Genomic DNA, 27,228 nt, shown 5'->3' on the forward strand with positions numbered 1-27,228 from the left:
GAAGTAGAATCTTGCTGTGAAAGAGGGCCCCTGAGCGCATTGTGGAAAGTCTTTAAGTAGGACCCTTTGCCCAGTTTCCATGTAGCACACCCCACCCCAAGGGCTTCTGTACACACTCATTTGGTCACTAGCTTGTTTGCACTTCAAATTTGCATAAGCAAATTCTCCAGTGAAAGCTTGTTTTTGTTCTGATTTCTATTGCATCTAGGAATTTCTGAGTAATCTTGCTTTGTTCTCATTAACCAATCAATTCCTTCCCTTTCAGTTATACAAGGACTTTTTTATTCGTCCTTTTGTTTTCTAACACATTCTCTCAAGAACCAACACAGTGGGGGCAGGTTCCATTTGGGCAGGAGAAACCAAATAATCAGATCAAAGGTCTAGGATAATGCTCACAAGCCCAGTGCATGAAAAGGAGGAGAGCCCTGGATGATAAAGTAGAACACGGCAGGTAAAGGAATGGTCAGTGGGATGGACGTTTTCAAAAAGGAGGAAGGTAGAAAGCTGAGGAAGTAATTTCAAAATTGCTAAAACATAAACAAAGGGCACAAGAAAAAGGCAATGCTGTCCACAGTGTGATCAAACAGAGAAGTCACTAGGTCCAATCAGGAAAGCAGGGTAGTTTTAATTGAAGAGTACTGATATCTAGTGTCCTCAATGTTATATATGTTGGGCTGTTAACCACAAGGCCAGCAGTTCGGAACCACCAGGTGCTCCTTGGGAGAAAGATGAAGCTTTCCACTATTATAAAGAATTACCCTCTCAGAAACCCACAGGGGCAGTTCTACCCTGTCCTATAGGGTCACTACAAATGAGAATCAACTCGACAGCAGTGAGGGTTTTTGGTTTAGTTTTTTGATATCTAGTGAAAATTTGCACACATTAAAAAATATTTCTTATAACTTACCAGGTGTACTTGTGGATGCCTTAGAAGTTACAGGCTCTGAATCTTCCTAAATATATATAAATAGATGTTAACAATATTATACCCATATAGACAGATAATCCATGTCTTAACATTCCCATTTCTAATATTCTCTTCATGCTACGTCCCACTTTTCCCCTTCATCTATCTTTTCTCCCATCCACCAGCTTTCTTTATTCACTGTCCAAGTATTCCTATTGACTTCCCCCAAAGCTTCTTTCTTCCTATGGTCTGAGCGAGAACGGCAGGAGGTCGAGATGTAATAGGCTCACACCACCCCTTTCTTTGCTGACTCCCAATTCTAGGAGAGCTGGCCTAGGAAGAGGGCATGGAGGATGCACATCTTTGAACCTAGGAAGAGCACATGGAGGGTGCACATCTTCTAAGGAAAACAGTTAGAAATGGCTGGTTCAGTTTAATTCCCTCATTTTAAATGGAAAAGTTTTGGGTCCCCAAGCGATGAATGACACAGTTATAGTCTCATTAGTAAAAGGCAAGATCCTTACTCTGTGTGAGGCAGGGTTCGATAGAGAGTTAAGATCTACAAATCTAACATTCACGGCTGGATTTCCCCACAGCCCCACACATTCAACCCATTTTACAAGGAATGCCATTAAAAATTTCCACACACCACTCAAAGCAAGCCCTTTCTCATATCGGAAGGCTTAGAAACACACACATGTGAGGCCACAACAGTCATTGTGCTCACACAACTTCTTGAGTAAGCTCTGCTCTGACGGCAAATTGTGAGGTGTGGCAGTTCACTGTGCTAGACTTACATTTCTGTCCTCTTTCTGTTCTGCTTCCACGGTGGATCCCTTTTCTGCAATCCTTCTCCTGGAAAAAGGCAAACCATGTTTTTAAAAACAAATCCATCTATCTCAATATTGAACTATTCTGTGCTGAGGGAAGAGGTGCATCTAGTTAAATTGCATCTAGAATAAAATGAACAAACCCCTCTCAGAATCCTGGGTGCAGTCATGATAATGAAATCTCCCACTCACCTCCGGGCCAGCAGGGCACTCATTTCTTCCATTAAACCACTCCCTCCTAAGGGAAGGGGTCCATTTCCACGACCCGTTTCTGCTTTAGACGAGGCTGAATTCACACCAATGGTATTCCCTCCACTTGGGCAAGAGGCATCCTCCATCTTAACGAGAACACACACACTTAATAAGCCCACGTAGTACCGCGGCCATGCCGTTTACCAACACTCAGCACGTCCACAGAAGGACACGTCAGCAATAATGCTGATGCAACACCAAAGGGGTTTCTGTTCGTTTAACCTTTTTTTAAGAGCCCAGGGAGTGTGAATAGCATTAACTTCATATATCAATGGGAGGCTTATCAAAGTTAGCTACAGCAAAACGGGACAATAACACAAGCTAATTCAGTAGTATTCTTGCTTCCTACTTGCCCTCCAAGAAAACATAACCAGACCCTCGTCTTCAGCTAACCTCAAACTGAGGAATAATCTAGAAAATGACTTATAGTTTTCCAAAACTGTCAAAACCATAAGAGAAAAGTTGAGGGAGGGTTACACATTAAAGAGATGTGACAAATAGGTGTGACTAGCAGGTAGGCTTGGGCAAGAGAAGCACATTTGCCATAAGATGGCATTTGCAGAAGGTCTGTGGATCACAGCACTCTAGCAATATTTGTTCTCCTGGTCTTTGATAATTCACTGTGCTCCCATAGGGAAATGACTTTGTTCTTACAAAGCAAGCACTGATCACTATGGATGTGTGTGTGGAGTGTGAGAAGAGTAGTACGAGCCCCCAATAAAATGATTTTAAAAACAAACAACACTCCCACCCTGACACACTTAGAAAAGCAAGGGCACAACAGCTCTGACTTACTTGTAAATAGGAGAGAGCAGCGTGTGCAGAAAGAAACTTATACACAGAAAGAGTAATAAAGCCAATCTGAGTCATGGGTTCACAGGAATGTATACTGTTCTTTCAACTGTTTTTAAAATGTGATTTTAATTTTTTAAAATTTCAAATTAGTGACATAGGGTTCATGAAATCAGAGCACAAAGAATCCGTTATTTGAAGTACATTAAAAGCTAAAAGACATACCTGCGAGACACAGGGAATTAGAAATGTACCTACCCGCGACACTTTTCTCAGTTTTGCTCCGGCAATTGCAGCTGCAAGTCCAGTTAAAGGGCGATTGTCTTCTGACATGGATCCCACAAAAAATCCGGATGCAGGGAGGGGAGGGGCAGGCGGTGGGGGGGGTGGAGGGGGGACTTGGTTAGGAAGAGGGGGTGGAGGAGGTGGGGGTGGAGGCCCAGAGGATGGAAGTGGAGGTGGTGGAGGGGGCCCTGGAGGAGGGGGGAGTGCTACAGAAGCCTGGGCAGGGCCTGGTGGGAGTGGTGGAGGGGGTGGAGGTGCAGGTGGTCCCAAGACAATGCCTAAGGAAAAGCAATGTTACATAAGACCATCAATAAGAGAGCTAAGTGGTATTGTTACACGTACAAAGGAATGTAAGAAAGTCATGATAGACTGATACTTACTAAATTTACCAAATACTAATAGTGCAATTTACTAAAACGCCTGAAGTGGAGATCAGTATTTTTAAAAAGGTATTCTAAGATTAAAACAAACCCAAGTGTACAGCCACTCACTGTCGTATTAAGAGTTTTATTAGAACTGTACAACAAATCATCAAATTAAGATTTTTGTTCTGCATGGTGAAATAGTAAATAAAGTAAAAGCTTATGGGAGTGGGCAGGGAGGGAACCATCCCTGAAAAAACCAAACGAGGGTACACGGATGCCTACAGGTCCTGTCTGAAATAAGAGAACCGAACGATCCACGTCAACCTTCAGTTCTGGGGCGGTAAATTCTAAATGGCAAAGATATGCAGTTAGTTAGGTTATGCACTTATCGAGAGCCAAAGTGGCTGGATTAAGAATATAAAAAAGGAATGGGTCCCAGGCTGAAGTATTTAAACAATAGCTCTCATTTTAAAGGCAGGGTAGACAACCACTGAAGCAAAGAGCCTACTGGTAACAAAGCAAAATCTCAAAATACCTCTCAGAATTAAACAGCATAGCATTTGCTGTAGAGCTTGCTTTCAGCTTGGAGACAGGGCAAGAAGAGAAATGCCCAAATCTTGGCGAGTCACAAAGGGAATGAAAACAAGAGCTGATTTAGCGCCAGAATTCGGAACCAGTCTACTCCGCCTTCCTTATGGCTTTAAAGGGGTATTTGAGAACAGCTAAAAGGCTATTTGCACACTGGACGGTAACATTTGAAATCGCTCACTTTGAGGAGTTGTGCAAGTTGAAGACATCATTTGCTTAAAGGAGAAAGAGTTAATGGACTGTCGATCTTCCATGAACTGTTACTTGCTAAGGAGACAGCAGGTAGATCTTTCGATCTTGCCAGGCTGGCGGCCTCTTCCAGTGTCCCTGTCCCAGGGACACTCAAAATACTGGAGTTACTGACTCAACTTCTAAGAATATTAAGTCAATGACAAAGTATACATACACACAGCAATAACAAACATTGTTATTTTAACTTAGAAACTAAGAATTTTTAAGAGGCATGCAGGTTCAAATCCCGACTATCACACTTGGTCCTTTGTTAGTGTAAATTGTGTCAGAATTCTTCACGTAGTCTTCTCTAAATACTACTTAACAAAAAAGAGCGAATTAATTACTCACAAAATCAGTTCCTTTGCTACTTTAGAAATAATCCAAACTTAAAAATTCTTCTTTCCCCCTTCTCTTCAAACTAAGGTGTGTGTGCCCGCACATGCGTGTACACATGGGTGGGAACTGGGGATGAGTGAACAGGATGCTAATTCATTCTCTATTCACTCTCTCCTATGGTTTCTTGTAACTTTGGACCACAGAGACCTTTGTGGAATACACTAAGCCTACCAGTTACTTTACACACCCCGCAAAGTCAGGCTGCTCCACAGGATTTAGAGTGCTAAGTCAAAACAGAATGCCGTTCCAGATCAAGACGATTCCAGATGAAACTCTGATCTAGCCAATGGCTGCAGCTGGGCACTAAATAGATCTCTATGTTTTCCAGAAATGAAAGGAAAATGAGTTCCTCACAGGTCTTTCTTGTGAGGTAGGTCCAAAAGTGTGTTCAGTGGGATGCGTAAGAAACATATTATGGATTGAAAAACATCTTCAACTACAGAAGACACCCAAACCTAGTTCATTATAGAAATTTTAAAAATTGATCCTCCAATTGTAATTAAAACAACAGGGTAATGAGATTGTTTTCTATTTTAGTTTAAAATTATATATATATATATATATATATATATAATCTCCCCCAGAGATGTTCAACAATTAAAACCAGGCTACCCATCCTTATAGGCAAGTAAAGCTGATGCTACATATTGCATTTTCCAGTGGCTCGTGGTTAGTGGCAATATGGAAGCCTTACCCTGTGGGGCTGGTGTCTCGGCCGGCTGAGAGGCTGCCTGCAAGCCTGGCTCAGAAGCAGAGGAGTCTCCCAGCACAGAGTTTAGAGGAGTCTCAACAGAGGCAGGGGCAGCTGCAGAGGGAGAAGGGAGAACACTAGGCTTGGATGAGGGAGTTGAGGCGACAGGGGTGCTCGGAGGAGGAGCTGCTTGAGGTCCACAGTGTGTGAGTGATGCGAGGGAAGGCAGTGGAGGCGGCGGTGGCGGCGGCGGCGGCGGCAGAGCTGCAGGCCCTGAGGTAGGCGGTGGAGACACTGGATATGTTACAGAGTCAAGCAGCCCATTGGGTGCTGTTGGTGATGGAGGCATTTGGGGCACAGGAGAAGAAACACAAACAGGGAGGACAGGCCTTGGACCAGTAGCTTTGCCTGGGGGGCTGCTAATCATTACTGGTGGAGACGGAGGGAGGGGTGAAAAATTGGAAGTAGACCAGGCACAGGATTTTGCAGTTGGAGGCTGAGAAGAGGGTGTGCTCACAGGAGAAGAAGGTCGAGAGTTTTTGTTCAGCGGACGCGGAACTGTAGCATAATGGGGAAGAACAGGGTGGAAGGCTGAACCTAACGATGTTGCAAAACGTGTCGCTGAGTGTCGCAGTGGTGGTGTAGGGGGTGTGGAAGTAGGTGGCAAAGTGGTCACTACAGCGTAATCAGGAGTGGCATCTGACACTGGAGCAGAGATGACTTTAGCGTATGATGGAGGAGGTGCTGAAGGAGGCTGGCAACTGGAATACTCAGGAAGTGGAGCGTTATACAGGGAGCTGTCTGAAGATGGAGCTGGACAGAAGGTAGAAAGCAGCAGCAAAAGACAGGATAAAAAAGGAGAGAGAAAAAGGGAGCTAGTGAAGCCACAAAACCAGCAATCAGACAAAATGTATAAATGTAGACTAAAGTTAGCACCAGAGAGTCAGGCACATGTGCACATAAGTACTTTTACCTGAGAACATTTTAATTAACAAATGCATTTTAAGACCCTAGAGATCTTATTCAATAAGAAGATTAATTAAATTGATTACTTTATCCTGTGTGATGAGCAAACCGTTTCTAAATCCTAACACATTACGTATGTAGTCCACTAAAAGGACATTCGAATTACATGACTAGAGCTATAAACAGAATACGTTGTTTTACTCAAAGCAATACATGGCAAAACATTTAGTATAAAAAACTAAGAACCCTTATTCAAAGCTTATTTGTGAAAAAGTTTCATTCTTGTTGGCCATAACCCCAGCAAACACTTATTAAGTATCATATATACTCAAGTATTAGCTGACCCAACTACCACCTGAGGCACCTAATTTTATCACAAAACTGCATTAAAAATGTGCTGGAAAACTCAGCTTATACACAAGTATAATCAGTACTTAAAAACAGATAAATTAATTCAAACAGCTTAAACAACACCTCCCCCCAATGCTTAATCAATATATACTGAGGGTTTTAATATATAGGCCATATATACAAGAAAACCTTAAATCTTGTAATAAATGCTAATTTGAAGGAAATGTCAAAACACATAAAACGTTTAGCAATATTTCAACTCTCAGGTATTTCAATAAATTCTATCAAAACCAGTCCTTTTCACAATGGAAAATATTTATACTTAATTAACTATTTTAGAGAGGACATTTTAAAATTTGGTTTTAAATTATCCTTTATAAATTAAGAATACAATAAAGCAAATTGCTGCTTGTAGCATGGTAATATAAGATCACATATTGGTGAAGAGTTAAGCAACCTCACGAGGGAAATATATTCCAAGTTCATCCAATTTTAAAAATCCCCCATAAAAACACACTTGCTAACATTAGTGCCAATTTGTGGGGAGATGGGCAAATGAGAATGCCACAATAAAAACTTCCAAGAGCTCTCTCTAGGTCTCCGAGCAATAAAAGCAATAGAGAGATAAAAAGGAAATGCTGAAATAATCATTGCTGCTTATTTTTAATAGTTTCAAAAGCAAAATAGCCTAATATTCAACTACAATAAAACAAACAAACCGCCCTAGTTCAGCACTATCAACAACAGGGAGTGTCAACTTCTTACCAGCATTTGATATTCTCCGCTCTCTCTCCCATTCCAACTGCTCCCTTTCTAACTGTTCCTGCCTTTCCCGGTCAAGTCTCTCCAGTCGCTCCCGTTCTTGCCTCTCCCGCTCCAGGCGTTCTTGCCGCTCCCTCTCTTGTCTCTCTCTCTCCAGCTGCTCCTGTTCCAGTCGCTCCCTCTCCAGCCTTTCCCTTTCTACCCTCTCTCTCTCCAGCCTCTCCCTGTCCATTCTCTCTCGCTCCAGTCTTTCCCGTTCCAATTCCTTTTGCCGTTGCTGCTCTTGCAGTTGCCTGAAATGAAAACAGAATAAAAGAAAGCATTATGGTTCAGTCATGATAAAGCCAGTATACTTTCCCACCAACACATGACTGGCTGACTCCTGGTTCAAGTTCAAAGCAAGCAGAGCATGCAATCAACCCATCTATCTTCTCACATGAAGGAAAGCTATCTCAGAGATGACACTTTCATAATAACAATGTTGGTTATTGGGATTCTTGCAGGCTTACTGTCTCGGCACACTTACACTACGTAATGCCTCAGTTGAGTCTACACTTTTCATGAAAAAAGTACTCAGAACAAGTGAATTTTCCAAGTAACTAGATATAATAATTTAAGAACTGAATCTTTTTAGTAAGTCATGAAAAATACTTCTAAATTGTAACTGCCTTCCTAAAATATAAAACATCAATGTTTAATTGTACAAGAAGCATACTGTCATCTAAAAAGACAAAAGCAAAAACCAGGGTTGGACTTATCAATAACTCAAAAGATGTGTGGCAAATAAAGAACAAAATTAAGAAAGAAATGAACATGAATCGTGTGAAATAAGAAAAAAACATGGCATCATCTGAAATATAATATCTAGAAGCAGAACAAAAATCATATCATTGTGTGCTCATCTCCCTGATATGATCACTGAAGACACATGGGTGCATAGCAAGTGTGGTGAAGAAAGCTGATGGTGCCCGGCTATCAAAAAGATAGAGTGTCTGGGGTCTTAAAGGCTTGAAGGTAAACAAGCGGCCATCTAGCTCAGAAGCAGCAAAGCCCACATGGAAGAAGCACACCAGCCTGAGTGATCACAAGGTGTCAAAGGGATCAGGTATCAGGCATGATCAGAACAAAAAATCTTACCATAGTGAATGAGGCAGGGAGTGTGGGGTGGAGACCCAAAGCCCATCTGTAGGCCACTGGACATCCCTTACAGAAGGGTTTCGGGAAGGAGACGAGCCAGTCAGGGTGCGATGTAGCACCGATGAAACACACAACTTTCCTCTAGTTCCCAAATGCTTCCTTCCCCCCACTACCATGATCCCAATTCTACCTTGCAAGTCTGGCTAGACCAGAGGATGTACACTGGTACAGATAGGAACTGGAAATGCAGGGAATCCAGGGCAGTTGATCCCTTTAGGACCAGTGCTGAGAGTGGCAGGCAATGCTGGGAGGGTGGGTTGGAAAGGAGGAATGGATTACAAGGATCTGCATGTGTCCTGGGGGACGGACAACATAAAAGTGGGTGAAGGGAGATGCCGGACAGGGCAAGATATGACAAAATAATAATTTATAAATTATCATGGGTTCATGAGGGAGGGGGAAGCGGGGGAGGGAGGTGAAAAAAACTGAGGAGCTGATGCCAGGGGCTTAGGTGGAGAGCAAATGTTTTGAGAATGATGAGGGCAATGAATGTACAAATGTGCTTTACACAATTGATGTATGTGTGGATTAGGATAAGAGTTGTATGAGCCCCTAATAAAACGATTAAAACAAAAACAGACAAAAATATCCAAACTATCAATAATAAAAAAAGAAACGGGATCATACACTATTTGCCTGGTGATGTATTTCTCTTAGCATAATGCTTTCAAGGTTTAGCCATGTTGTAGCATGTATCAAAACCTCATTTCCCTTTCTTGGTGAATAATAGGCCATTTTAAGCATAAAAACAAAATAAAACAAAGTATCTAAAGGCAACTACATTTAATATTTTGGAGATATATATGGATAGGCTACAAAACAGTATTACTACCAGGGTTTCCAGTTCATACACACAGCGTTTACTTCAAAGAACACATGTTCGAGTGTGCTGCTGTTCAGTGGATGGCTACAGACAAGTTCTCTTGTAAGAAACCCATCTGACTCGCAAGTAGGATGCCATCAAAAAGAGTTTTAAAAAGTCTCATCCAAACTGTAGTTTCTGCAGGGCCAGTTAAAATCAAGGGAGACAGGACAACTCAGCAGGTTATGGTGATTTTTGGGGGTGGGGGTGGGGACTCTGAAGAGGATTTTTGATACAGCTTCTCAAAGGACATAAAACTGGTTCTTTTTAGAAAGAAATGATAAGAAAATGGGTCACTGCACTGGTGAGGAAAAGGCCAGAAAAGTCGCACTGAGGAAATTCCTCCCCATCCTGACACACACTGACTGGTACCCATTCCTTGAAGGGCGTTCCTAGGAGAACATCATGGAGAAGCTTATTCTACCCACTCTACAGCCCTGATCCTGTCTCTTCCTTCAAGATTTCCTTCTGTTTGTTTTTTTGCTCCCCAAACTGAAAGAACATTTCAAAGAAACAACTGAAGTTCCTAGAGGACATCAAAACTCCTATTTTGACATGATGTGAATAGATGAGCACAGAATTCTTTGGAGAAGAGTTAGAGAGATGGAAACCGTCTTCAGTTTATAAACTCAGAAAATATGCTGCAAAACAACAACCTCACATTTTGATTTGTCTGTTTGATAAAAGTTTCTACATTTTTATACTATAGCTAGTATTTTTAGAGCATTACTTTTTGACTCAACTGTCAGATTTTTTCTCATGTAAAAATGCACTTAAAGGTTAAATAAAATTAAATAAAACCACAATGAAATGAATTACTACTTCCAGACCACTCTGAAATCTGCTTTATTCCCTTCCACTTAATATATTATGCAAATTATTCTAGTAAAAACCGCTCTGTATCATTACTTTAACTTATAAATAATTTGACTGGGGGCTCTTACAGCTCTTATAACAATCCATACATACATTCACTGTATCAAGCACATTTGTACATATGTTGCCATCATCATTTTCTTTCTACTTGAGTCCTTGGTATCAGCTTCTCCCTCCCACCCTCACCCTTGTGAATCCTTAACAAATTATAAATGATTATTTTCGTATTTTACACTGTCTGCCGTCCCCTTCATCTTTGACTTTTTGATGACAGAGGATTAATTCTGTCATACCACTATCCATCGTTCAAGCATTCTCTATGGTAGACATACACCATCTTAAAGCTATTATTAGCACTGCAAGGCAAACTGCCTTCAACTGTCTTTGAAGCCCTAACTAGGAAGTAGTTAATAGATCCATATAATGGCACAGATTTGCTAGGTGGAAGGTATAAAATTTTGAAGTTTCCTAATATATGGTTCCAATTTATCCACAGGAAGAGTTGGACACTAAGTAACATCCCCAGCAGCCTTGCAGTATTTGATTAATGCCCACTTTCTTTCTCTCTCACCACCGTGGGCACAATCATTATCAGTTTTTGCTCGTGGAGACTGGCATCACCTAACAGTTTGCACTTCTTTGGCTAGTTCATGGGACCCGCCTTTGCTAGCTCTATCTTTTTTTTTTTTATCGTTACATAAATTAACCCATTTATTACAGGCCAGAGAGGTTTCAGATAGTGGAGCTTCTACTGGTCTTTCAATTCCTTCAGCCTTCTGATGGCAGACTTTACTATGACAGCAGAGAGGTCCAGGCCCCACCGGCGACTGTCTTCATGCAAGAACCGCAGTGCCAGATGCCCACGGCGCATCTCTTCATCTTGGTTTTGCCGCAGGAGCAAGTGTACTTGGCATGTTGGCTGATTTCAATTTTCTTCACCATTCTCCTGAGGGAGGCGCCGTAACGGGTCCCATATTTGCCCACGATCCCGACCTTCTTGGTGCGTTCCGCCATCTTGCCGCAAACTAGTCCCGAGCCAGAGAGCGCTAGCTCTATCTTTTACGTAGCCCTTTCCTACAGTAAGATTGCTTGATGGCCCACACGTCCTTTGGATACTTTTATGGTTTTATTTACCTGAAATGTATAAAGTTTGCAAAGAGGTCAACACCTCTTGCCACTTCTAAATGACAGTGTTTATTGAATAATTGATGGCTTTAAGATATTATCTTTATATGTGTTGGTGGTTTGGGAACTTCTAGAACATTCTAGTTCTAGACCTGTTTTGTTTTGTATGACAACAGTATACTGACGTTTTTATAATATACTTTAATATAGAATAAGCTGTATCCATCCTTATTACTTTTTTTTCAATTAAATTGTTGCCATGAATGGGTTTAATCTCTACCGCCCCCCCTCTTTTGACAGCAATGATCAAAGAATGTTTTAATGTGAAAACCTTTTCTTGACTTTTGTGGTAATAATTTATTTTAGAAGAATTAATATCAAACTACTCCTAGGGAGGTAGGGATTAAATTTGTCACAATTGTCAAACTTTCTCAAGATATCATACAGCTTCATTTTTCCCACTCCTCCCCGTTAACATAGTCCCTCGCGTCCCTAGGTTCTATAATGTGCTGCAGGATCTTGCAGAACTCACGAAGCTTTCGAGAAGATGCTGCCCATGGCTATGTGTGCCGGTAAATGTCCAGTCTAAAGGTCAGGTGTCTGCCTGGAGGCTCTGCCTCATGCACAAGGCTTCAGAAACTGGTAAAATCAGGCCAGGGGATAGACCACAGCACAGTTCCACGAACCAGAGGTCACATAGAGGCAAGCCAGATGCATGTCCAGAGACAGAATCAAAGAGGTCTAAAAGTTGAAACAAGTCTTTCTGCTTCTACCTAGGAAGCTTTGTTTCATCTAGGTAGCCAAAAACCAAAGTCACAGCCTTTGAGTAGATTCCAGGCACAGCAGAAGTCACAAACACAGTAGTTATCTCCAGATAACTTCAGATGTAGTTATCTCACAGCAGACCATACTCCAAGGGAACACAGGGAGTGACTTGAGTTACACCCTGAGCATAGCAGAGAACCCCCTCCACAGTGGGAGAATGGCCACAAGAGAGGTTAGCATTTGCAATACATCACAAAAGGGCTAGAAAGGCCATAACAACTGACCAGTTCCCAACTTACTACAATTGAGACTTCATACCGCATTTGTCCTTTTGTGGTATGCTGATTTTACCCAACAGAATGCCGTCTAGGTTCATCTATGTTCTAAGGTGTTTCACAGATTCATCTATTATTTTTTAATGTTGGATAGTATTTCACTGTGTGTACATGACAAGGTTTATTTATCCATCCTTAACAGATGGGCATTTATGTGGCTATTGTGACTAGTGCTGCCTTGAACATGAGGGTGCAAGTATATTCCTGTCTTGGCCCTTACTTCTCTACAATAGATACCAAGTAGAGACACTGCTAGGTCATATGCTACTTCTATTCCCATTTTTGTAGGAGGCATCGTACCACGTTTCAGTGGTTGCGCCATTTTATAGTCTACCAGCAGAATGTGAGGCTTCAATCTCAATCCTCTCACATCCTAATGGGCAGTGTTGCTTCCTGGTTATTCTTTTTAACTTGCATATCAATGCTGGGGTCAAGTGCTATCTCACTGCTGATTTGATTACACCTTTCTCATGGCACACAAGTATTTATTCATGTTTGCTGGCCACCTAAATGCCCTCTTTGGTGAAGTGTCTGTTCATGTCTTCTGCCTATTTTTCAACTGGATTAAAATGTTTTTCATGGTGAAAAGTTTCCTAAAATTTTTTAGATCATTCCCTTGTCTAATAAGTCATTTTCCCCAGTTTTGTGGGCGTGTTTACTCCTCTGGGACCATGTCTAACTATGAGTTTCCAGCCATCCATTTTATCTCCTGTTGTTTGTGTGTTTTGTTTTGCTTTTAAATCATTCTATTGGGGGCTCGGACAATTCTTATCACAATCCATCCATCCATCCATCCATCCATCCATCCATCCATCCATCCATCCATCCATCGTGTCCAGCACATTTGTACATTTGTTGTCATCATCATTCTCAAAACATTTGCTTTCTACCTGAGCCCTTGGTATCATCTCTTCTCCCCCACTCTCCTCTCTGTTTATGTGTTTTATGTTTGATAGTGAGTCTTTGCCATCAAACAGGGTTAAGTTTGACCGTCTTTCTACTGATGATTTTTAGAGATCTAGGTTTTACATTTAGGTCTTTTATCCATCTTGAACGTGTGTATATGAAGTGAGATATAGGTCCTGTTTTCATTCTTCTACCAATGGACAGCCAGTCTTACCAACAATAGTCGTCAGACTATTCACATCCCCACTGAGCTGTGTTCTGGCCCTCTGTCAAGGATCAATGGTCAATGTTGTTAGGCGACATCGAGTTGGTTCCCCTATTGCAACCAAATGCACAACACTACACTGCCCAGTCCTGCACCATCCTCACAATTGTTCCTATGCTTAAACCCATTGTTGCAGACACTGTTGACAGGCAGATGGATGGATTTACTTCTAGGTTTGGAATTCTCTTCCATTGGTCTATGTGTTTGCCATTTTTCTAGATAATTCTCATACACTTCTCTATACAAAGTTAGGACCATTTTGTTACATTCAATTAAGACTTTATGCTATCACCTTAGCTTCTCAATTCTAGGATATTTTATTAATTATGAAGATTAACTAGAAAAAATATGCATACCTTTTTTCCCGTATATGAGAAAGTGTGGTATATCTTGATATTTATTTATCTATCTATTCTTTTATGCCATAACGGTTTCCTTTTTCAGACTTCCAACTTCAAAAGCTAATTATAGAATCTTTTTAACATTTTTATCTGCCATTAGTGGACTATTCTCTTATTTTTAAACTCCATCTTTAGCACTAACATTTTAAAGTCCCCTGTAATTCAAAGCATTGTGGGGAAGATTAAATGAGGGAAAAACACTAAAAGCTCTTAAAGTACTGGGTACATAAAAACAACAAGTATGAGGGAGGGAGGGGGGAAAATGAGGAGCTGATACCAAGGGCACATGTTCAAAGCAAATGCTTTGAGAATGATGAAGGCAACAAATGTACAAATGTGCTGGACACAATGGTTGAATGTATGGATTGTGATAAGAATTGTATGAGTCCCCAGTAAGATTATTTTTTTAAAAAGGTGACAAGTATGAGCCAGGACAACTCAACCCCAACCAAATTAACCCAACCCAAGTCACTGCCAAAGTCAACTCTGACTCATAACAACCCTGTAAGACAGAACAGAATTGCCCCAGTAGGTTTCTGGGACTAAACATGCTTGCTGGGGCAGACACAGACAGACTCATCATTCTCTTGTGAAATGGCTGGTGGGTTGGAACCATCGAATTAGGTTAACTGTCAGATGAGTAATACATGGTACCAGCAGGGGTTCTCGAGCTATGATGATGAAGAATTATGAAATTGGGGCCTTCTGTAGATTAGCTGATAAACTCACCGCCATCAAGTTGATGTAGACTCACAGTGGCTCTATAGGACAAGGAAGAACTGCTGTGGGTTTCTGAGATTAAATTTTTACAGGAGTAGAAAGCCCCATCTTTCTACCAGCTGATAACCTGGTTGAGCTCTAATTAGAGACAGAGCTGAATGACAGAGTATGATATTTCTGTCCCTTTTAGTAGTATTAGTATTTTTCACTGATCTTTCAAACAATTTCTTGCTGTTATGTTTTCTAAGCTGGCAATAAAATGAAGGAAAGGCTCATTTGGACCAGTAAGTTAATTTTCCTTCTCTCACAAAAAGACACAGTCTCTTTCTCTGGACATAATATCACCATATCTAACAAAGACTGCAAGAGAAAACAGAATTACAGCAGTACTAATTATAGCTAATAGTTATTTAAGACACCAATTACTATATGATTAAATTCAATTCTCAGCATATTACGCCAACTTCATTGACCACGTGACCAAATGCTTGCTACCAATTTTTGGAGAGTATCCCTGCAGGGATGAGGACAATCAAATGGCAGTATTAAGAAGGCTGTTTTTAATAACAAATGAAACAAAAAAAGTTCAGTTATCATTTTCTGAATAACCTGCATCTAAGAGCTCTGGTGCATACTGGGTGGCAAACTGGCTTATAACCTCAAGGCCCATTCTACTCTTTCCTACAAAGTCTCGATGAGTTAGAATGAACTTGATAGCGAGTTTGCGATGGATGAGTTTTGGGATTAACAAACTTACTCAGCTGAGGTGCATATTAAACTAAAAATTAAATTTAAAACACACAACAGGATTTTTTAAAAGGGATCACTAAAGTGTAATATTGTATCAGTTTGGCACAGAGGGCAAAAATAACACTGATAATAAATATAATCATAATATACATAATAAAGTACCAAAGGCAAGGGAAGGAATTTAACTTTAGAGCATGGAGGCTATACCAAGAAATCCAAGTTATTGGGTTTTATAAAGGTACTTTTATATTTCTAGGTGGCTTTAAAATAAAATAAAAATATACATGCTTATAGTTTTAAAAACTTTTTTTTAGAAATAATCAAAATGTTATTTAATCAAAGCGTAATTTTTACTTATTTCTGTTATTATTGGTTTTCACCATTATCAACATCATTTACCAATTTTTAAACTATCTTTCTCTAAATTAAAAACTAATTTTATTTTTGTTGTTGTTTTTTTTTGTTTTGGGGGTATAGTTTTAAAAACTTTTAACAAAACCAGTAGCTCACTGCTCTAAACCTTTCCCCGTTTCCTATACTTCAGAAGCAATTATTGCTAACTCCGGCTATTTTTAATTTTCCTACATTTATACTTTAGATACTAGCTAGTGACTTTCTGATAGGAAATGTGGCTCTCAAGTCCCTCACCACACACAACCGTTCCCCCCATTTTATCACAGGAGCACATTATTTTCTTTGTTTAAAATCAACATTTCAGATTTGTATTTTCAATGTAACATGTCCAGACTGTTTGCAAGATTAACCACAGAGTACTCTGTCACAGAAGGAGCCCTCATGGCAGAGGGGCTGGGCTGCTGAACACAGTTGGAAACCAGCAGCAGCTCCACAGGAGAAAGACGGGGCTTTCTACTCCCATGCAGAGTTCTAGTCTCAGAAACCCACAGGGGCAGTTCTAGCCGGCCTGTCCTACAGGGTCATGATGAGTCAGCATTGACTAGACAGTGAGTTTGGATTTGGGATCCTGTGACGGAATTTCTTTTCTAATCGAAGCGATTAGTTTATTTAACCCGCAACTTCAAGGTTGCTTCACTAAGCAATACAATGCTCTTAATATTAAAAAAAAAAAAAAAGTTACTGTGAGAAAGTCAGATTTGATGAGGTGAGGTGACCCTGAAAGAATTGTTACAGTAAAACAAGAGTTGTTCTATAAGTCCTGATTTCCCAGGTTCTCTGTTTTTAAGAGTAGGCAGCAGCACAATGCCAGGGAGATCCTGCCAGTGCCAGGGTTCAGGCAGTCCACACGGCTGGAAGAGGAACTACTGCCTGTATCTTGTTTTGATGGTAGGACAAACAACGGAAATCTGCCTTTTAGTCTGCTCAAAGAAAAGCTGCCCATCTACCGAGTGCAACAGACCATTTCTGCCTTGGCTGTTTTAGTTGTTACGGAGATGATCCCGACTCACGGCGCCCTCAGGAGTACCAAGAAGAACTGCTCCACAGAGTCTTCAAGGGCGGCCCCCCTGCAAGCACACCGCCAAGCCTCTCTTCCACAGCACCTCTGGGCAGGTTCTAACCGCCACCTTACGGCTACATTCGCAAACACGGCACCACCGAGCCGATTCCAACTCCTAGCACGCAACTACTACTGGCATTCACACTAGAAGTGCACGGGTCTCTTCTTCCCAGAGTTCTGGCTACAATTGATTGGTCTCTTCATTTTTAAAAAGAATCAACCTAAAGACTTTTTCAAAGTATAAATGCCGGAATTCCTAACTAGGAAATTTTTCATACTGTTTTTCCCAATTAAGATTATGAATATTTAGGAACATTTAAGCAGCTGAAGAAAAAACTTGTTCAGAAACAGTTATAGTGCAACTGCCAAAGACTATAAGCATGTACAGCATTTAATGAGCATCACAATGATTCCCATCTCTAAAGTATCTGTTTCTTTCCCCAAATAGTAGAGGCATATGAAGCAGAGCCCCACAATGAGATTATGAACGTAAAAAATAAAAATTAAACATGTAGCTTACACTGACTCAAAGATTTTTTTAAATCAAGCAATAACAAAAACATAAGATACATTTAATTCAGCCTTATCTCTAATGAACAGAATTTGGGAAATAAGGAGTGACTTAAATTTTGACATAATAAAGTAGGAGGGAATACCAGGAAAAATATTCGATAATTACTAACCCCTTGGTGGTACTGACATGTGTCAGGAAAGAAAAACTAGATAAGTGTTTTGATTGAAAATGTGGGCAGTTAATTCTTCTATATTTAAACAAATGAAACTGGATAAACATTAATAAGATCAGTTCAATTCAGAATTGTAGAATCCTGGAACAAGAGGCCATACTTACAAAAGAAGGCGGTCAACTCTTGGTCCATCCTGTCTCTGAAGACTAAATGGTGGGCTATACACTTTCATTGTTTCAGCTCTCTGTTCTGTGTCAGGTTAGAATCACCCCCTTTTATAACTCTAATGTAGGAACAGTGATTTGTGAACTATTTATAGATATTAACTAAGTTAGGTTCTGTGTTGAAACTAAAAGGACTGACTCATGCTTCTTAGAATACATTGCTTTCATTACAGTTAAGCCGAGGAAGTAAAAAATTACTAATGAGTAGGAACCCCAAAATGGTATCAACAATGAGATACACATGAATAGATAACTATACTATCATGTTAATCCAGTAAAGCTATTAGACCACTAACATTTAAATCATTGTTTTATTCGACTTTGTGCTCATTAAAATATTATGTTTTTAGGTACAAGGATTATATTAAAACTGTAATCCCCTTCTACCCGTCACCCCAAACCTTTCCTTTCCAGTTCTCCCAATAAGATCGTAACGTCACTTTAGACACAAGCCAATTATAGTACACATTAACTTTCCATAACAGCTTCTTTCTCACACTATTATCTTGGGATCCTCCCCAGGTTTCATCACCTTTGCTTTCCTCTCATTTGAATGGGAAACACTATGCAGTATTTTTGCATAAAGGAGTACAGAGGTGGTTTTGGATGAGAAGATAAGACTGGAAATCATTTCTCTGAAGATTCCATCAAATCAATGACCCTTTGTATACAAGCTATTTCTTCCTCAAGCATTTAATAATTTTAGAATTCCCATGTTCTGAAATTCCAGTGCTATATGTCTTAGTAGGTGTCCTGGTGGTGAATGGTTTACACATTGGGCTGCTAACTGCAAGGCCAGTAGTTTGAAACCACTAGCTGTTCCATGGGAGAAAGATGGGGCTTTCTAATCTTGTAAAGAGTTACAGTCTTGGAAACTCACAGGAGCCGTTCTCCATGTCCTACAGGGTTGGTGAGTTGACATCAACCCCTTGGAGGTGAGTTTGATTGTTTTGGGATTATGCCTTAGTGATGATGGATCTTTTCTTGTTTTCTTACTTATTGGATTGGGCACCTGGTGAGACTTCCCTATCTAGATCAGCAAACTACAGTCAGAGGGTCAGGCAAGGCCACAGCCATCCATCTAAACAATGTTTATGGTAAACTCCATAGGAAGAGGAGCCCTGGAGGCTCAATGAGTTAAGCAATAGGCTGCTGGTCTCAAAGCCGGCTATTCAAACCCAACAGCCACATATTGTGGCAAAGATGAGACAGTGCACTCTTGTAAAGAGTTACAGTCTCAGAACTCCACAGGGTAGTTCTACGCTGGGCTTTTGGATAATTCACTACATCAGAATCAACTAAATGGCAGAGGCTTTGGTTTTTACAAAGGAGGAGTTGAGCTAAGGAGATACTATGGCGCCCACAAAGCCTAACATATTTATGATCTAACAGTTTGGAATGAGCTCTGGTGACAATGTTAGGCAAGCATTAGATTGCTAATCACAAGGTTGGTAGTTCAAACCCACCTTAGGAGAATGATGAGGCTATCTTGCTCCCATAAAAATCGACAGCCTTAGACATTCTATCAGGTGTTACTGTGTGTGGCAATGGACTCCATGGCAGTATTTTATTTTTTTAACAAGAAAAAATATGTAGACCCTTGATTTAGAAAGTCAAGCCATTAAGTTCCAGGAAATTTCCTTATGTTATCTATTTGAATGTTATAGCTTACAAAATAACCAATATCAGTTAACATCACATGCCTCACCAAAGAGAAGCAGTTCCAGCTATCATATTAGGGGTGAGTTAATTAAATGTTTGACCAGTATGGCCCTTGAATGATGTTATAAATGGCCCTTGGCTAAAAAAGGTTCCCCTGCTGTAGAGATCCAAACTGAACTGAGAAAGGTTTTCTGTGAAAGACCAGTCAGCATCCTATTGCATATTCTTTTCTTCCTTTTAAACAAAACTTTCAAAAATGTAAAAGCCAATCTCAGCTTGCAGTTGTATTGCACAGGTATCAAGGCCAAATTTGGTCATGAGTTATCGATTGATGCCCCTGGTCAAACTGGTATTGTTTTGTTGTCCAATAGAGTAGATACCAGTAACATAGCTTACCTTTAAGCACTTGAAGTATGGCTAGATGGAATTAAGATGCACTCTATTCCACAAAAATACAAACCTAATTAAAAAATGAAGTCTACTAAGAAGAATATAAAATCTCTAAAATGCTTGTATCGATTACCAGTTGAAGTAATATGGTAGGGTACCCAAAAAGGCTGGAACACCCCCCCCCCAAAGCTAAGTATTTAAAATTTTTTAAAAACTAAAAAACCACAGCGTCTTCAAAGTACTCTCCATTATTCTTAACACATTTGTCAAATCTGCGATGCCATGCTTGGAAACATTTTTCAACCACATCTGTTTAGATGGCTGACAGCATCTCCTTCATTTTTTTCTTCACCTCTTCCATGTCATTAAATCGCTGCCCTTTCATGTTCTTCTTCATTCGCAGAAACAAAAAGAAGTCGCACAGAGCGAGGTCAAGTGAGTAAGGTGCATGGAGCAAGACAAAAACTGACAGAGATGATGGCTATATGAGTAGGTACTTTGTCGTGGTGGCAAAACCAGTCCCGTCTGCCACAAATTTACCCTATCTTTTCAGAACCTCTAAATAGAAAGCTTGATTAGCAGTCTGACCTGGTGGAACAGACTCCAAATGAACTATTCCCCTCACAAGGAAAAAACAAATGCGCATCGTCTTGATCTTTGATTTCACTTGATGAGTTTTTGGGTGAAGTGACAATGGCGTCTTCTACTAGCTTGACTGATGCTTGCTTTCAGGGTTGTAGGAATAGCGCCATGTCTCAGCACCAATAATGACCTTGGGAAACAAGTCTGGGTTGCTTTGGAGCTGTTCTTTCAAAGTGCGACATGTTTCTATTCAGTGCTCTTCTTCCTGGTCAGTCAGACCCTAGGCACAAATTTCACAGCAACTCCTCTCACTCCCACATCCTCATTTAAACTTCGTTGAACTGATCTCCAAGACAGTCCAGACAGCTCCCACATCTCTTCAATGGTCCATGTCGGTCCTCGAGCATAAGTGCAAGAATTCTGTTGACATTTTTGTCTGTTCCAGAAGTTGACAGACATCCAAAACAAGGTCTGTCATCAATCGACATTTGACCTTTTTTGAAACGAGAAAACCACTCATTCATTTGAGTTTTCCCCACAGTGCTATCCCTGTAAGTGGTGTTCAACATAACAATAGCTTCTGTGGCATTTTTCCGAAGCAGGAAACAAAATTTCACAGCTGCACTGTTCTCTATAGTCCGCCCTCCATCTCTCTCTCTCTCTCTCTCTCTCTCTCTCTCTCACACACACACACACACACGGTTTGATTAAAACTGCTTTTATGAAAAAAAAATTCACTGTGACCAGAGAAAACCTTTCCGGATGACACTACTGGGTGTCATCGAGTGAGTTGCTCGATGCTCGCCTAGTGGGAAAAATGCATACTATGAAAGCTCCGCTCTGCGGAGCTTTGTTCTTTTTTTTTTGGGGGGGGGTACTCCCTCATATTTTAGGTACAATCAAACATATTATTAAAAGAAAATTCATGTATCTTTTCTATTTAAAAAAGATGTAATTAATAAAAAATTTCAAAACCACATATGGTCAGCCCTCTATTTGTTAGGGAGCACAGGTGTAGCGCTTCTCGAGAGTAACATGCAAGTCTTTTGTTTGGGTGTGGTGGGAAATCTCAGTACCTACACACTCCTCAGGAGCCCTGATGGTGTAGTGGTTGGACCCAAAGGTTGGCACTTCAAACCCAGCAGCTGCTCTGAATGACAAAGGTGTGGCAGCCTGTCTGAAGAACAGCTGCACCAGTCATTCACCAACTCTTGGCTCCTTCCTGAATTTTAACACAGAGAACTATTTTGTGGTGAAACTGAACAAGGTGCCCAGGCTCCTGAGCCTAATTGCTCCCCGTCCTTACACGGTAAAGAAACTCGGGCCAGCCTGCCAACTCTGGCCACTGACACAGCCCTCTCATCCAGGGAAGAAGAACCCACCTGCACAGTGCGTGAGGGATCTATGCCCAAGGCTGGTAGCATTCAGGAATGGCATTCTTTTTAGAATAAATGGACCACTCAAGATCACGGATATTTAAAGAAAACCAACAAGACAAACAAAGAAACTCTAACTCTATAGGAGGGAAACAATTCCAGCAAAGAATGAGAAACCGGAGATTTAGAATGCAGCCATGAATTTAGAATAAGCTGTTATGAAAGGGGAGTAATTAAAAAATGAGAAAAAAACTCTTAGAGATTAAAATGAAAATTTCAATAGAAAATCTACTACTGTGCTGTCTAAGTAGGTAGGCATGAATGAGCCCCTTGCGGCTTACTGACCACTTAACTACTTGAAATGATACTAGTCTGAACAAAAACAAAGTCCTACAACAATAAAGTAGATATCAAATTTTGAAAAATTACTACAAAAAATAGAATGTAAGATAGTTTACAACTTTATTGATTCCATGTTGAAGCAGTATCGTAATATGTTAGATATTTAGGCAAAATAAAATGCATTATTAAAATCCATTCTACTTCTCTCTTTTTTTTAATACCACCACTATAAAAGTCTTAATTACTGTGGTGGTGCTGCTGTTGGGTAAGCACTGCACTGCTGTCTGAGAGAAAGGTGTGGCTCTCTGCATCTCAGCATATTCATCACAGCAAAAAGATGCACAAACATCCATCAGTGGGAGAACGGGTAAACTTTGGCCCAGACACACATGGACTACTACACACAGAGAATACTGATGAAATCATGAAGCATGCACGGTGTTGACAGAGCTGGAGAAAGTCAGTCACAAAAGGACAAACATTGTATAAGACCACAGTTAAAAATTCAAACTAAAGATTTCATACCAAAACAAAGAGGCTTTGATGGTTACAAAATGGGAGGGAGAGGAAGGGAGGACAGCAATGAGCTAGATGGCAAAGCAGTGTTTTAACTTGGTAAAGGGAGGATAGTGTTCTACAAGAAGGAGGAGAGAGAAAAACAAAATGGGAGGTGGGCAGGCAAGTTATTGGGAGATTTGATAAATAACTTACGTTGTTGAATACAACTTGGCAAGAATCGCCCCGCCACCCCCCCTTGATGATTATCGAAAGTCAACAGCTATTTGCTAGGAGTTGGCAATGGGATATGGGTCCAGGAGGTATAGTAATTGCCAACAGCAAGGTAGGAGGTGTGAACCCACCGCCTGCTTCTCCAGAAGAAAAGCTGACAGTCTAGAAACCCCGAGAGGCCGTCCTACACGGTCCTGTGGGATCTCCACGAGCCAGCATTTGTGTAGACTTGTCAAGACACAACATGATTCATTGAGAATTAAGAACAGATTATTTAGCCACCCAAACCCAAGTATCAAAAGTAGAAAATGTTTATGGAAACACAGGGAATCCAGGACAGATGAACCTCTCAGGACCAGTGGTGAGAGTGGTGATACCGGGAGGGTGGAGAAAGGGTGGGGTAGAAAGGGGGAACAGATTACAAGGATCTACATATAACCTCCTCCCTGGGGGACAGACAACAGAAAGGTGGGTGAAGGGAAACGTCGGGCAGTGTAAGAGACGACAAAATAATAAACATTTATAAATTATCAAGGTTTGATGAGGGAGTGTGGGAGCTGGGAGGGAGGGGGGGGGAATGAGGAACTGATCCCAAGGGCTCAAGCAGAAAGCAAATGTTTTGAGAATGATGAGGGTGACAGGTGTACAAATGTGCTTGACACAATGGATATATATATGGATTGTGATAAGAGTTGTATGAGTCCCCAATAAGATGATTAAAAAAAAAATAAAAGCAGAAAAAATTTTAAATGATTAATTTTGGAAATAAGAGGAAAAGCACAATTGTGTAGGAGCCCCCTTTCCCCACCAACCTCAACTTTAATACCCTTCTGTATGGTCTGAGGTTTTCTTTGTCACATGCACAGGAATTTTAAAAAAAAATTAAACTGGCAGCAATAAAGTGGGGAATCGGCTATCAAAAGATAGAGCATCCGGAATCCTAAAGTAAGGTGACCAGACTTCCCGATTTTTAATAATTTGCCCCGTAACCCGCGGCATTTTAAAAAAGTCCCGATTTTTGGAAAGAATGCACAACAAGCTAGGGAATGGCGGAAGAACGGAAAGGGAATATAGTTTTCGGCTCCATGTGACCATTTTGCCAGGATATGAGTTTTATATTATTTTTGTTAATTTTATAATGTTAACTTTAATAATAACAAATATTTTTGAGAACTGATTATCGAGAACTGCTTATCAAAGTTCACATTGTTGATCAGTTGTTAGAATTAGACCACCGTTGTTTGGACTTAAGGACCAAGGGCATTTTTTGGCACTGGCAACGACGAAAACATTTTGTAACTGTCTCAGATGACACACACCGTACTGAGTGCTAGTGTGAATTAAACAAGTGCTGTCAACCAATCAGCTATAATGCTGTCTTTTTTTTCGTCTCCATAAGTTGCTTTCTGAAAAAATTCCTGTATTTTGGAGGAAGATGCAGCAGTATTTAAATATCTTTTGTTTCTGTGTCTCCAAGTGCTTTGAAATATCATTCTTAAAATGAGCAGCAGATATGAAGGGCTAAAGTAGAAGGCAAATGTTTTGAGAATGGTGATGGCAACAGATGTACATATGTTCTCGACACACTGGATGTATGTATGGTGATAAGAATTGTACAAGCCCCCAATAAAATGATTAAAAAATAAAAAAAGAAATATCATTCTTCCCACTATGCAACAAACATTAGCTCATATTTCTTAAAATTTCCCATATAGTAATACTTCTGAAAAATGCTCTTTTTAATGAGGTATCATTATTAAAAAAATATTGATAAGGAAAGGTTAAATCTTGGACATCAGCAATAATCACAATAGAGAACAAATGGTTAGAAATATTTCATCATTTTGAAACAAACCATGTTCCATACAATAATGCACTATAAATTGTGGAATACACGCTGCCCTTACAGGAACTATTGCTGCGACTGAATGCATTTTTTCTATGGTAAATAAAGTGTGGACATCAGAAAAATCACAATAAGTGTTCAGACTTTGAAAGCCATTTTATGTGTGAAATATAATTGAACAAATTCTTGTGAAAAATCTTATGACCTTTTAAACAATGACAGAAATCTGCTAAAAAAAATCCACTCAAATGAGAAATATGCCAAAGAATAAAATAATACTATATATAAATTTTAATGTATATTTATAAATTGAACTAATGCTTAACTTAAAAATATATATTACAATATTATTTTTGCATTCTTTTTTGTTGCTCCATATAAACCAAATTTTTAATCAAGAACACCCCCACCCCCGGTCAATGGTGTCCCACTTTACCAATGTTAAAATCTAGTCACCTATCCTAAAGGCTTGAACCTAAGTAAACAAGCGGCCATCTAGCTCAGAAGCAACAAAATCCACCAGTCTGTGTGATCATGAGGTGCTGAAGGGATCAGGTATCAGGTATCAAAGAACAAAAAATCATATTATTGTGAGGGAGGGAGAGTTTGGAGAGGGACCAAAAGCCCATCTGTAGGCCACTGGACATCCCCTTACATCTGATCGTGGGGAGGGGACGAGCCAGTCAGGGTGCAGTGTAGCAACAATAAAACATACAACTTTCCTCTAGTTCTTGAAAGGAACTGGAAACACAAGGAATCCAGGACAGATGATCTCTTCAGGACCAGTGCTGAGTGTAGCAATACCAGGAGGGTGGAGGAAAGGTGGGGTGGAAAGGGGGAACCGATTATATAAGGATCTACATATAACCTCCTCCCTGGGGGATGGACAACAGAAAAGTGGGTGAAGGGAGACGTCAAAATAATAATTTATAAATTATCAAGGGTTCGTGAGGGATAGGAGGTTGGGAGGGGGTAAAATGAGGAGCTGATATTAAGGGATCAAGTAGAAAGCAAATGTTTTGAGAATGATGAGGGCAACGGATGTACAAATGTGCCTGACACAATGGATGGATGTATGGATTGTGATAAGAGTTGTACAAGTCCCCAATAAAATGATTTAAAAAAAATAAGAAAGTGGAGAATTGAAAGGATCTATGGTAACACACAGAAAATTCAATGAGGAAACTACAAGAATGATAAATGTATGAGATTAAGTAGCAAAGAAAGCTATTAGGAATGGAAACATCAGAACAGGGACTCCACCAGGCTTTTAGAGAAAGAAATAACAAAAGCGTACTTGAGATATTGTGAACGAACACATTTAGACCTTCAAAGCTAGAATTTTGGGAGAAAAATGAAAGGATGGAAGGTACATGAAAAATTAGGTCAAACATTTTAAATGGAGGCATCAGAGGATGTCCAAATCTATGAGGTCGGCACCAGGGATTCTCATTGAGGACCACTACTGGAATGCAGGAATATGTGTGCCATCAAAATCACAAGCAAATGTTCATGTGTCACGTGCATCCCTGCGGTTGAAGAGAGGGACAGTTTAGGCTAGGTGGTAGCCTAAATTCAAAAGAGGCCATCAGTGTCCAAACTCTTTTAAAGGATCTGCATACATACAAATAGAAAAACCTCAGATTCAGATGAGCATTGCTGGGGCTAGCATTTTGATATGAGAATAAATCTAAATGAAGCATGTTTCTCATTAACAATTACTAGAATTTACTAAGTACCCACAATCCAATGATAACAGTGAGCTGCTAGGTGCTGACAATCGTCTATGCTGGGGCCTAATTGTGTGACACTAAATAGCCACCATTAAAGGCATAAAGGTATCCTTGTTGCAGACTCGTTTATATCTACTAGTCAAATAGTTGGCAGTTCGAAACCAACCAGAGGATCTTCAGAAGACAGGCCTGGCAATCTGCATCAGAAAGGTCACTGCCTTGAAAAGCCGATGGTGTTCAGTTTTATACTGGTACACATGGGACTGCCACGAGGTGGAATTAGCTCAAAAGCAACCAACATCAGCAAAAAAAGTAAAATGTATGCTAATAAGCACATCTTAAAACAAAACAAACAAAAAACCCAAACTCACTGCTGAGTCGAAGATTCTGATGCTCAGTGACCTGATAGAACAGGGTGGAACAGCCCTGGGAATTTCCAAGGCAGTAACTCTTTCTGTGGGTAGAAAGCCCTGCCTTTCTCTGGGGGAGCAGCTGGTGGCTTCAACCGCTGACCTTGCAGTGAACAGTCCAATTCAAAACCACCCCGCCACCAGGGCTCTTTA

At 40.3% G+C, this 27,228-nt stretch overlaps 1 protein-coding gene across 12 annotated transcripts in view; it reads right to left on the reverse strand.

Moving 5' to 3' along the window:
* Positions 1-27,228, reverse strand: part of ENAH (ENAH actin regulator) — a 174,359-nt gene that overhangs the window by 14,111 nt on the left and 133,020 nt on the right. For 6 of the 12 annotated variants that reach the window (XM_075530814.1, XM_075530797.1, XM_075530805.1 and 3 more), the window contains 6 exons: positions 7,423-7,712; positions 5,344-6,153; positions 3,040-3,344; positions 1,930-2,075; positions 1,705-1,762; positions 908-953 (listed from right to left, as the gene is read on the reverse strand). In XM_075530814.1, coding sequence (XP_075386929.1) covers positions 908-953; positions 1,705-1,762; positions 1,930-2,075; positions 3,040-3,344; positions 5,344-6,153; positions 7,423-7,712 — 1,655 coding nt within the window. The remainder of the gene's footprint in view (positions 1-907; positions 954-1,704; positions 1,763-1,929; positions 2,076-3,039; positions 3,345-5,343; positions 6,154-7,422; positions 7,713-27,228) is intronic. The other 6 variants (XM_075530839.1, XM_075530827.1, XM_075530831.1 and 3 more) reach the window with 2 other exon arrangements.

This window comes from Tenrec ecaudatus, chromosome 1 (genome assembly GCF_050624435.1).
Source record: "Tenrec ecaudatus isolate mTenEca1 chromosome 1, mTenEca1.hap1, whole genome shotgun sequence".
In the NCBI taxonomy this organism is placed as follows: Eukaryota; Metazoa; Chordata; class Mammalia; order Afrosoricida; family Tenrecidae; genus Tenrec; species Tenrec ecaudatus.